General features: G+C 37.5%; 1 protein-coding gene across 1 annotated transcript in view; it reads right to left on the reverse strand.

The window, feature by feature from the left end:
* ABCA12 (ATP binding cassette subfamily A member 12) overlaps positions 1-13,792 on the reverse strand; it is a 210,458-nt gene that overhangs the window by 61,130 nt on the left and 135,536 nt on the right. Inside the window, exons 20-23 of the mRNA XM_035305614.3 lie at positions 8,487-8,577; positions 5,846-6,025; positions 5,004-5,319; positions 1,669-1,783 (exon numbers count right to left, since the gene is read on the reverse strand). Of these exons, the coding sequence (XP_035161505.3) occupies positions 1,669-1,783; positions 5,004-5,319; positions 5,846-6,025; positions 8,487-8,577 (702 nt within the window). The remainder of the gene's footprint in view (positions 1-1,668; positions 1,784-5,003; positions 5,320-5,845; positions 6,026-8,486; positions 8,578-13,792) is intronic.

Consider the following 13,792-nt stretch of genomic DNA (forward strand, 5'->3'; position numbering starts at 1 on the left):
AGTATATATGGCTGGTAGAATTCGAAGTCAAAACCAGATATTATGATTCCAGGTTCAGGGATCTTCCACCATGTGACTTTGACCCCAAGACATGGGTGGTTAAATTTTGAAAGTAGATACCAGTCCAATGGAGACCCAGAGCTACCAAATAGAAACTGGTTGATGGCTAAAAATACATCCTTAGCATTTTCTACTGAGAAATGACTTTTCATTATGCTTTTTGGTGACATACATAGATGTATTCAGAGAGCATCATCTTCAAACACAAAATAATACAGTATGTGTGTATTATATACACACAGATTTATTATATGCACATATATTTGTATATATGTGTATGCATACATACTTATATTTACTGTTTCTATCACAAGTAATATTTTTAAGGCAGGTATTAATTTTGAAGTAAAGAAGGACTTAGTTTCTATCACATTTTCTATCTCAAAGGTTTTCCTTACTCTGTGATAATTTGCTTCTGACTACTAGGAACTGAAAGAAAATGAGAAGGTAGGGGCTTGCAATCATAATTGTGGTTGAGGGCATGGACTCAAGTTTCTAAACTGGAATTACAAAGCATTGCATACAGTCCTGAATACAACAGGATTCAAACTAGTTGATGAGACGTTTACCAGATTGTAACTGAAATATAAAAATGCAGCTGTGTGGATCAACCAAAATTGAAACAGAAAAGGTAAAAAATGTAGGTTCAAATACTGGAACAACCCTGAAAGCCTGATGCTGAACTAACAGAAATATGAAGCAGTTACTCGTAAGGAGAAATGATCAATTGTCTAAAAGCATTGGCAAGGTAAGTCTGAAAAGGACAAGTGCACGAATAGGTTCCTCTAACCTCATTATTTCAGAATTCAGCCAGTCCTTGCAATAATTATTGTGCCCCAGTTTTGAAATGTTTCATCTTTGTTTCCACTGCATAAGTAAGTATAAGAATGAACTCATTATGGGATAAGTAGATAAAATAATTTCTATTCAAATACAATCTAAAAACCACATGATGCTTTATCATAAATTCTAAAAAGAAGTAAGATATTTTGGATTTGGGGTTAATGATGAAGAACGTGCTCAGAAAGAGGTCATGCTTCACACTCCTGGTTCTGTCTTCCATTGTGATATACTTATTAACCCAATCAGTAGCATAACATGAAATTCTTCGTTTCTATAAGTCAGGAGTCAGTGGGAAATGGAGAAGGTAATTGAAGGAGACAAGATATACTGGAAAGAGAATTTTCTCAGTGAAAGCTGAAATAAGCCATACGTCTATGTCTATGTTTATATCTCTATCTTTGCCTACATTTGGGTTATTTTAGTTACCATGCCAACAATCTTTCTGCCTGAACAGTTGTTATTGTTGTTATTTAAACTTCCTCTGTAGATCCTAAGTCCTATAGGTAATTTCTAAGAATTATCACTGTACTCATATTTTATTCAGATTTTGTTTTTCAAAAGCACTTATTAGGTGACTTTTATGTCACTCTTTCAGAAAATAAAATATTGCCTTATCAGCTGCTTTGGTGATTTGTAAAAGGTTTTCCTTTCTGTAACATTCATAAGGGATGAGTCAGGCTTTGAGTTTCTATAGGCATGATGAAAATCATAGTAATTGTTCTATGAACAGGACTTATTCATAACAAGAAGTGATTTTCAACATACCTCGTGAAGCCGGAGGTCTTTCTCATAGACAAGCTTTTTTACAAAGGCAGCTATAAATACAACCCAAGCAACCATAAGCACAATTGGAAGAGAATAAGAGACACTGGTGAGGAAGCTGTAAAGCAAAAAAAAAAAAAAAAAAAAAACCAGTGACCGAAATGAATGCCACACTTGTAGAGATTATAATATATAAAGAATGCACTTTCCTACATTGAAGTTATAATCCTGTTTTGAAATTGAAAATATATCAGTAATACTCCATTATTTATGAAACATAAAGCTGATTTCACCATGGGTCTGTGGGTTTTTGTTTTTTTTAGTGTAATGCTTCAAGAGAAAAAAGAAAGCTTTAGATTATTACATAAAATTGCCATATTGTTTAAATTGTGTTTGAGTATGTCCTGTCTGGGAAAATAATTACTATGCAAATACAATTGCAAGGCTAAAAACCTTAATGTCTAAAATAAATTCTTATCTAAAAGGCAGATATAAAATGAGATGATGATTGGTTTACCTAACTAAAAGCTGTATCTTCCAAAATTACTGTATTTATATCTACTCTTGGAAAGCTCATAGTTATTATGAAACTAAATTTCCCAAAATGAAATAAAATCCAAAGCATTTGATTAAAAAAAAAATAAAGATGGGGTTTCACCATGTTGTCCAGGCTGGTCTTGAACAGTTGGGCTCAAGTAATCCACCTGCCTCGGCCTCCCAAAGTGCTGGGATTATAGGCATGAATCACTGTACCCAGCCCAAAGCATTTGATTTTTAAATGCAGACAAAGAACTTGGATTCCTCACAGTTCTATACCATATATATGGTATAGAAATGGCTGTTTTGATGATGTGCTACACTAGAGAATCACTGGAAGACCTCCTCAAGCCCCAGATGTATTCCTTTGTGTCCTGCTCATGATGCCTTAAAGTTAAATTGCAGTGGTTCTCAAAGCACCTGAAAAGATTACTGAAATGCAAATTTATGGGCCCCACCCATAAGCTTCTGATTTATTATGTCTGGGTGGGACCATCTATTTGCATTTTAAACAACTTCCCAGGTGATACTGATGCTGCTGGTCCAGGGACCACACCTTAGGAGCCATGCTTTCGTCAATTTTTGCCCTTATTTGGGCTGAGGCAAAGGCAGTAGATATTAATGAGAGATTCTAAGGTACTCTGTTTTGTACGTTGGGCTCCACTAAAGCTTTTACTTGGAGAAAGGTCCCAAGGTGATTTCCTTTTTTAATCTACAAGGCTAAAAAATTACCTCTAAGTACCCTGAGAAAAACGTCAATATTAATGAAGCATGAGATCACTATCATTCATTATCACTTTAGCATACAGAAGTGTATCGTTATCAGAGAGATGAGGTGTTTTTTGGGAGCAGTGGGAGTTAAGGCCATATTCAATTTTTTGTTTGTTTGTTTCTTGGGAAACTACATGGCATGGGGTAGGTGTTTAAAGAATACTTCTTGAATTAGTTATGTTTTGCTTCAGGTCCAACCTTGAAGTTGTTTCTGGATCTACAACTAGGCAAAGACCTTTCATTAACAACAAATTCCCTGTAATGTTTCTTGCAAGTGACTGTGTATTTTAGGTTTGGTCTAGTATAAAGCAGAAATGCTGGTCTTATAAACAGAAGGACCATTGTAGTACCAGTTACATTACCCTGGGCAAGTTAAGTAGTCTTTCTGGATTTCAGTTTTTTCATCTGGAAAGTATGGAACATAATTCCTGCTCCTATTTATCTTACGAGGTTGTTGGGTGAAACAAATGAAATAACACATGTGAAATCGCTTTATATGCAACAGTTTATATATATGGAGAGGCATTATGATCATATTCCCATAAAGAATACAGACTGTACTTATTCTTTAAAGAAACATCCAGGTACCCAACATCCTAGGTCCCAAAATGTATAAGAGGAACACATGAGCCGGTAAATGAATAAGAATTTTAACTTAATTGACCCCATAGATCTTTATAACTTATGCAAGCCATTGCAGTTCACACGTAGTTCAGCCAGCAAAGTTCCCTCAACAGCAGCCTCCACGACAGCCAGCTAACCTTGACAGTCTACTTGATGGACGTCTTACCTGTTTCCCCATGCTACTGTTGCACTGGGTTACATTACCTCATCTCATTTATAACTCCTGAAGAGCCAAGGAAGACAGAAGCATTGAAAAAAAGAAAAAAGAAGAGAAAAGAAAAAGCCAATACCATTTGAATTGTATATAAACTTCAATAACTGGGTTGAGTAGCATATTTAATTTCTTTAAAGTTAGTATTCAGCCTCAAGCTTTTATTAGGAGGGTGAGCTTTGAAAACTTAATCCTCTAGGCTTATTTATTTATTTATTTTTAAATTATCTACAGAGTGAAGGAAGCATTCAATGCTACCCAATTGGCAGATTTCTCAAACATTCAAATTGAATTGTCTAAAAGCATTATTGTTACTTTTGTTATTCATATAGAAAAACCATTTTAGATATAGAGGATTCCTAGCAAAATGAACTGATAGTACATGAAAGTTTCAGGCACGATAGTTATCTCAAAGAGTTGATGAAAATACGTTCAAGATTTGTTTCAAGAATTTGTTTCCTTAAAATTGATCATGTTCTCAGATTCTTTTTTTTATTTTTTTGAGACAGAGTCTCACGCTTGTCACCAGGCTTGGAGTGCAATGGTGCGATCTTGGCTCACTGCAGCCTCCGCCTCCTGGGTTCAAGTAATTCTCCTGCCTCAGCCTCCTGAGTAGCTGGGACTACAGTCATGCACAGACAATTTTTGTATTTTTAGTAGAGACAGGGTTTCACCATGTTGGCCGCGATTGTTTTGATCTCTTGACTTTGTGATCCACTCTTCTTGGCCTCCCAAAGTGCTAGGATTGCAGGCGTGAGCCACCATACCTGGCCTCAGATTTGTTTTTAATCCAATTTGGGAGTTGGAAGGAATTTTAAGATTGTCTTGTTCATCCCTTCCATTTAACTAGAGGGAGGTAAGCCCATTAGACAGTGGGTAACATCAAAATCATGCAGCCATGAACTCAGGTCTAGAATCCAATTCTTCCAATTTTAGGGCCAGAACCTTTGGAGAGCTAAGGATTCTTATGACAAAAGAAAACATAAATCATTTGGCAAACACTTTATCATTTTGGTAATGGTGAGCAGTTATAATGAAGCTATGACCTATGTTGTGAACTCTTTCTCAAAACAAGCATATTACAAAGGTTTGGTGAATGTTATTCCTTTCATCTAACACATCTAAATGAACTGACTGAAGTGTGTTCTCAGAAAAGTTGTTGATCACTAAAAAGGCTGAAAGTGCACACACTTACTTGTCTTTCATGAAGCAGGGATAAGGAATTGCTTGAACCTGTACTGCTATTTCCTGGGAGTTCCTTCCAGTTTGCAATTCAATGATTGCTCTTTCAATACTATCCTGTAAATAAATAAAAGCCCTGCCATAGATCTGGTTGTGTGATGGAGAATTGTGTGGCCCTGGGGCCCAAATCTTGGTTCTTAGGCTCCTTGTGGTCTGTGCAGTCTTGAGACTCATGCGGATGGTATATTTTACGACAGGAGGAAGAAAGACATTTTCAGAGTCATAGCCTCTGTGCCAGCTTCTGTTAGAAGGAAGCTTAAAAATAACACCTAAAAATAAAATGGCAACAACAGCAGAAAGGTTATTTTATGGTTGACGTTATTCATTGTTTGGAGAGTACATAGAGGGGACAGCCAGTCAATCGACTTAGTAATGTGACAGTAGGTTCAGGCTCTTAATTTACAGAAAACATGGTTAATTGGAGGTGTCAACCTCAGAGATTCAAAGCTGGAGTTTAAGAGTATAATCACCAACTAAGTAGATTAAATGCATCACTCTAACCCACTTAATAAAATAAAAACACTTTTAGATAAATAATCTTGACTGATTATGAGGATGGACTTGACTTCACTCTGTAACTATGTAATCCTTTTCAATCTTAATTTTAAGTACACCCACATAATTAGTCAGAGAATATAGTTGGTTGCCTACATGAAAGGTTCTCCTTTCTAAGGACATCGGAGGACCTAATGACCCCCACACTACTTTTCTGAGGTCTGGATGAAAGACACGAGGATAGAATTTGGCCAATTTTAGTTCAAAGGGAAACTCAAACCCTAATAGAACAGCACTTACTTCCAAAGAGTTCATTACTTTTGTAGAGCCTTTTAGCCTCTCTCTCCATTTCATCTATGGTTTTTGCTGCCTGAATACGGTCATATAATACACAAGAGGAAATATTTACTGTCAGAGAAGACAGTGTGTTAAGCTGATCAATGATGTCAATATTGTTCTCTAATTTCAGCCTTAGAATGTCTAAAGAGGCAAAGCAAGACAGACAAAAAAAAACATATTATGGTCTTGATTCTGGTAGTAATTCGATGAAATACTGATTTTTTTTGTAAACACTGAACAAGATTATAAATAATGAAAGGCTGCAGAATTTTAAAATATCTAGTATTCCACACCAAAGAAAATGAGTCGTTATGCAATATTCCTTGACGAGACGAGCTAGTTACAAATACTGTAAACCTAGTTTCTAAGAAAGATACAGGATAATTTAAAAAGTATATTCTGTTAACAATACTAAGATGAATACATTTTAAAAACCTCTCTACATGTAGTTAGGACAAAAACTATAAACCAGAGATGCAAGTTATAACTAAACAGAAATGCCTGCTTTGTACACAGAATGTGAATGCACAAATTGAAACAAAGGAAAGTCTGTATAGAGTACATAGGACAAATAAACTATATTATTACATACGCTGTGATATAGAAACATTTAAGATACCTGAAAATATATGCCACAGAGTTGCAAGTTTCTAATATTGTTTGACTTAAAATCTTACCTGAGTTACTACTTTTGGTATCTGTGTTAATCTGACAAAATGATCAAGACTTTATTTTAGGTAATTACTCTGGTATAAAGAGGATTTAATTTCTCTTCAATTTTATGATTCTTTGTGAGGAAATCAACCGGGACAAAGGGTAAATATGAAATTGCAAGTTAACAAATCATTTGGCCAATTAAATTTTTACTGACTTTATCATCATGAATACTGAGAAGGCTGTGAATACCATAAATCCCTCCTCACAGAACCCAGACGTGTCTCTTACACCGTCCAAAATAGGACTAAATTTCTCACAGAAGGCAACTTCTTAAATGCATTTCTCATTAGAATTTAAAGTGAAATGTTTTACTTGATGTAGATGTTGGTGGGGGAGGGGTAAACTGTGGTTGAACAGTGGCCTCCAGCGGCCACTGGAAATCAACACAACATCAAAGAGTTATTTAGAAATTCCAGTAGACAGGATCATAAAAACACTTCAAGGTGTCAACGTCCACTGAATTCGAACTATATAACCTCTTCAATACTGTTACATATCTAATTATACAAATATAGAGTCTCAGTGCTACATTCATTTTAATATTATTTTAAATGCTAAGCCTCACTTCCTAGTTCAGAAGTTAGAAATGACAAAATTTATATAAGAACTTTGCAGTTTAGCCCTGATATGTTAATGAAATAGTTCCTTGCCCAAATGATACTTTCAGAGAATAAATCCACTAATACCTTTATTTAATCAAGCTGGGTTGACTATCATAATATGTGTACAATCATATACGACACAAACATAGGCATAATTCTTCCCCACGGGTTTATAACCTAACTCAGTTACATCCCAGCAGTGCTAGGGAGGAGGAAGGGCATTTGCTCTGCTACTGCCAAATTCTGATGCTCTCAATCCGTTTCTCATACCCATGGTTGCATAGCAACAGTGAATCAGACACAGTCTGAATTAGATGTCTTGCATCCCTTAGGTTGAAGGTGGGGAGGTGGCGGAGGGAATGCATAAGTTTAGACGGCTTCCTTTGATCTTTTGCAGCCTCTTCCTCTTAAATGACCATGTGAGGAGGACCCAACCTTGAATACTGATTTCACTTTATTTTCTGTTGAGTCTCCCGATTGTGTTTTTCTTGCTTTTGCTAACTCTCTATCTCTTTCAATTACATTCTGGGTTAGACAAGTGATACTGAGACCGCTGGAGATAAAAGTGTTAAATGTAGCCAGAAATAAGTAATTTCATTTTCCCTTGTTCTTAAGGACTTCCTTTTCATCAAGTCACTAAAGCAAAGTGTTCCCTTACTTCTAACAACCTACCTATGATTGAAGAAAAAAAAGCTGCATTTATATTACATTATAATAATAATAATTTTTTTTTTTTTTTGAGAAAGGGTTTCACTCCTGTCGCTCAGGCAGGAGTGCAGTTGTGTGATATTGGCCCACGGCAACCTCTGCCTCCCTGGTTCAAAGAATTCTCCTGCCTCAGCGTCCCGAGTAGCTGGATTACAGGCATTTGCCACCATGCCCAACTAATTTTTGTATTTTTAGTAGAGCCAGGGTTTCATCATGTTGGCCAGGCTGATCTTGAACTCCTGACTTCAAGTGATCTGGCTACCTCTGCCTCCCAAAGTCCTGGGATTACAGGCGTGAGCCACCAAGCCCAGCCTACATTATAATTATTGAAACTACAGACAATGAGTGTCCAAATAATCATGACTACTTATAATTGTACAACTGGGAGGAAGATGGGAGGGGGGATATATCCAGGGTCTCATTTTTCTTTGACTAACTAGCTAGACACTAAATACAGAAGAAAAGGGAAAAATGTTACCCTATGGGACAATTTTATATATATGCATGTGTGTATATATATATATATATATTTCTGAAATGACTCATGAATAAAAGCTTTGTGAATTTGGACTTACCAAGTTCATCTATCTGTTTCAATAGTTCAACAGCATCAAGTCCCACGGAGAATTTTACAAAAACTTGCACAAAAGGGTTCCTTAGAGTATTCTAACAAATAATAATTAAAAATCAGTTTCAATACAAGAAAAAAAACATGTTTGACATTGTCTCTCTAATAACAACCGCAGTAAAATGCAGTAACCACGACTGGGCATTATCAATGCACTGTTTTGCAAAGGCTCACAAGAAATCCTTGAGAAGAAAAGAGAAGATTGGGGGTTGATACTGACTTGACAGGCTGGGCTTTGCTTGTCTATAGATACAAATTGGTCAGTATGCCCAAGTGGCCAGACGTGGCCACAATTATCAACATTAGGAAATGATATTCAATTTATAAGAATTTTTCCTCGTAGCTATATTATTCCTTTTTAACGTATGCTATACACGATGTTGTGATTCATGGTTTAACTTGGTTCACTTGAAACAAAAACAACTCTCAAAAATCATGATGTCTGCATGGAATGTAACATCACAACCGATTTATATTCACTTTCTACTACTTCCTAGCCTGAAGCTTTTAGCAAGCACCTCGCCTGTTCCCGTTCCAGGAAAACTTTTAGTGAAATAGGTAAGAATGCCTCATCACATCAGAAAACTCAATTTCAATTATTAGTATTATTTTCATACTGTCGTAAGTGCAACTATGTGAATATAAAAGAATAAATTGATGATAAAACTTTAAATTTTTATCAATGGAAAGACGAACAATTAAAAGAAAAACATAATTGCTTTAAAATATAAGGGCTTTATAGCTATTTGCCAAATTAGAAGACATAACTTCTACCAATCTAGGAGTACTCTTAGCTAATATTTGTTGAGCACTTGTGCTGGCACATGTGCTGGGCACTGTCTTACAGAGTTTAACTTGATTTTCTCTCTTTGTTTACAACACCTTGAGGTAAGTGCTATTATTACTTCTAGTTAATAGATGACAAAGCTAGGGCTAAAGAAGCTATGTAAATTCTCCCAAGGAAACACAATTAATAAAGGCTAAGGGAAAAATTTAAGGAGAGATTTCAACTCAGTTAATGTTTTTTCATCATATGTGTAAATTCATGGCCTGGTTTTTATGTAAGTGAGATTTGATTGCCCTTTTAGAACCCAGTTTGGTACATCGTATTATCATGTCCTTCCTACTAGGATTTTTGTTTTATTGTCTTTTATTTTATTGTCATGGGGATGAATAAGAATCATTTATTGGTGGGGGCGGGGGGGGGGCGGTGCCAAGATGGCCTAGAGAAGCCAGTGCCCCAGTGCAGCTCCCAGTGAATGAGACGCAGAGGGCTGGAGGACTTCACGGTTCCAAAGGAGGTGCCGGGTTCTTTTCTGTGGGACTGATAGGCCACTGAAATTGGGCCCAGGAAGAAGCCGCAAGGCGGGAGCCGCCCAGGGGGGCAAATCAAGACCGGAGGGGCGCGTTTCCACCTGAAACGTGAAGCCGGCTAGGAGGGTCGGGGGACTTAATCCCCAGGGTGCTCCGTTTCGGATCCTGTTCTTGCCTCATCCCTCCTGCAACCCAGGTTCCACAAGAGCGCTGCCAGACTGTGGGGCACCGTGGGCAGTCATGCAAATCTGAGCAGGGCTTCTGCAGGACCTGCACGCTGTTGCAGAGAACTGGGCAGAGTTTGGACTAACGCCAGCGGGACTGACTGTCCCACAGAGGGAGGCAGAGTTGAAAGCAGGGAAACAGACCATAAGGCCTGGCAGGCCCCACCTCCACAGAACATAAACTGAAGCGCTTGCTAGAGAGGTTGGCAGCAAATACAACAGCTTGACCCCAACCAGGAAGATCCAGCTCTGGGAGAGATGCCATTGGGAAGGCGGGGCCAATCCCACCTGCAAATAAACTCCAGGGAAGGACCACCCACCCAACAACCTGACTGAACCCGAAAGAGCTCAGCAACGCCCTCTACAAGCCAAAAACAATACAGCTCCAATCGCAATAGAAAACAAATGTCAGCTCAGAGACTCCTCCTAAAATCACCATAAAGGGAGATAAATTCACAAAGATGCGGAAAAAAACAACGCAAAAAGGATGAAACCACCAAAGAATAGAACACCTCTTCTCCTCCCAGGGATCACAACTCCTCATCAAGGGAACAAAAAAAGAGAATGAATCTGACGAATTGGCAGACGCAGGCTTCAGAAGGTGGGTAATAACAAACTTCTCTGAGTTAAAAGACCATGTTTTAACCCAATGCAAAGAAACTAAGAACCCTCAAAGAAGGTTAGATGAAATGCTAACTAGAATAACCAGCTTAGAGAAGAACATAAACGACTTGATGGAGCTGAAAAACAGCACGAGAACTTCACGGGGCATACACAAGTTTCAGCAGCCAAATCGATCAAGCAGAAGAAAGGATACCAGAGATAGATCAAATTAATGAAATAAAATGAGAAGGCAAGATTAGAGAAAAAAGAGAGAAAAGAAATGAACAAAGCCTCCAAGAACTATGGGATTATGTACAAAAACCTAATCTATGCTTAATCGGCATACCTGAATGTGACGGGGAGAATGAATCCAAGTTGGAAAACACTCTTCAAGATATTATCCAAGAGAACTTTCCCAACCTAGCAAGGCAGGCCAACATTCAAATCCAGGAAATACAGAGAACACCACAAAGGTATTCCTCAAGAAGAGCAACCCCAAGGCACACAGTTGTCAGATTCACTGGGGTTGAAATGAAGGAAAAAATACTCAGGGCAGCCAGAAAGAAAGGTTGAGTCACCCACAAAGGAAAGCCTATCAGACTCACAGCAGATCTCTCGGCAGAAACCCCGCAAGCTAGAAGGGAGTGGGGTCCAATATTCAACATCCTTAAAGACAAGAACTTTCAACCCAGAATTTCATATCCAGCCAAACTAAGCTTCATAAGTGAAGGAGAAATAAAATCCTTTATGGACAAGTAATTGCTGAGAGATTTCGTCACTACAAGACCTGCCTTTCAGAAACTACTGAAGGAAGCCCTAAACAGGGAAAGAAATAACTAGTACCAGCCACTGCAAAAACGTACCAAATGGTAAAGAATAACGACGCAATGAAGGGACCACATCAATTAATGGGCAAAACAACCAGCCAGCAACAAAATGGCAGGATCGAATTCAAACCTAACAATATTAACGTTGAATGTAAATGGCCTAAATGCCCCAATACAAAGACACAAACTGGCAAACTAGTTAAAAAGTCAAGACCCATCAGTGTGCTGTATTGAGGAGACCTATCTCACATGCAAAGACTCACATAGACTCAAAATAAAGGGTTAGAAGAAGATTTACGAAGCATATGGAGAGCAAAAAAAAAAGCTGAGGTAGCACTCCTAGTCTCTGATTAAGCAGACTTTAAGCCAACAAAGATCAAAAAGACAAAGAATGGCATTATCTAATGGTAAAAAAGATCAATGCAACAAGAAGAGGTAACTTTCCTAAATATTTATGCATCCAATGCAGGAGCACCCAGATACATAAAGCAAGTTCTTAAAGACCTTAAAGACTTAGACTCCTGCACAATAATAGTGGAAGACTTTAACACTCCACTGACAATATTGGACAGATCAGTAAGACAGAAAGTCAACAGGGGTATCCAGGACTTGAATGCAGATTTGGACCAAGCAGACATAATAAGACATTTACAGGACACTCCACCCCAAATCCACAGAATACACATTCTTCTCAACTCCACATTGCACTTATTCCAAAATTGACCACATAATTGGAAGTAAATCACTCCTCAGCAAATGCAAAAAGAACGGAAATCATAACAAACAGTCTCTCAGACCACAGCACAATCAAATCAGAACTCAGGCTTAAGAAAAGAACTCAAAACTGCACAACTTCATGGAAACTGAACAACTTGCTCCTGAATGATAAATGGATAAACAATGAAATGAAGGCAGAAATAAAAACGTTCTTTGAAACCAATGAGAATGAAGATACAATGTACCAGATCCTATGGGACACATTTAAAGCAGTGTCTAGAGGGAAATTTATAGCAATAAATGCCCACATGAGAAACAAGGAAAGATTTAAAATCAATACCCTATCATCAAAATTGAAAGAGCTAGAGGAGCAAGATCAAAAAACTCAAAAGCAAGCAGAAGGCAAGAAATAACTAAGATCAGAGCAGAACTGAAGGAGATAGAGACACATACAAAAAAAACCTTCAAAAAAATCAATAAATCCAGGAGCTGGTTTTTTGAAAAGATCAACAATATAGACAGACCGCTAGCTAGACTAATAAAAAAGAAAAGAGAGAAGAATTGAATCAATGGAAAAAAAAATGATAAAGGGGAGATCACCACTGATTCCTCGGAAATACGCACTACCATCAGAGATTACTACAAACAACTCTATGCACATAAACCAGGGAATCTGGAAGAAATGGATAAATTTCAAACAATACAAAAAGAGGGAATCCTGCCTAACTCTTTCTGCGAGACCAACATCATGCTGATACAAAATCTGGCAGAGACACAACTGAAAAAGAAAACCACAGGCCAATATCCATGATGAACCTTGATGCAAAAATCTTCAATAAAATATTGGCAAACTGAATCCAACAGCACTTCAAGGAGCTTATCCACCACAATCAAATAGGCTTCATCCTGGGGAGGCAAGGCTGGTTCAACATATACAAATCTATAAAAATAATTCACCACATAAACAGAACCAAAGACAAAGACCTCATGATTATCTCAATAGATGCAGAGAAGGCCTTTGACAAAATTCAACAGTACTTTATGCTAAAAACTCTCAATAAACTAGGTATCAATGGAATGTATCTCAAAACAATAAAAACTATTTATGACAAACCACAGCTAGTATCATACTGAATAGGCAAAAATTAGAAGCATTCCCTTTAAAAACTGGCACTAGACAAGGATGTCCTCTGTTATCACTCCTAATCAATTTAGTATTGGAAGTTCTATCCAGAGCAATTAGACAAGAAAAAGAAATAAAGGCATTCAATTAGGAAAAGAAGAAGTCAAATTGTCCCTGTTTGCAGACAACATGATCATGTATTTAGAAGAACCCATCGTCTCAGCCCAAAACCTCCTTAAGCTGATAAGCAAATTTGGCAAATTCTCAGGATACAAAATCAATGTGCAGAAATCACAAACATTTCTATACACCAATAACAGACAAACAGAGAGCCAAATCATGAGCGAACTTCCATTTACAATTGCTACAAAGAGAATAAAATACCTAGGAATATAACTAACAAAGGAGGTAAAAGAGCTCTTCAAGGAGAACTGTGAACCACTGA

The sequence above is a fragment of the Callithrix jacchus genome, chromosome 6 (genome assembly GCF_049354715.1).
Source record: "Callithrix jacchus isolate 240 chromosome 6, calJac240_pri, whole genome shotgun sequence".
Lineage (NCBI taxonomy): Eukaryota > Metazoa > Chordata > Mammalia > Primates > Cebidae > Callithrix > Callithrix jacchus.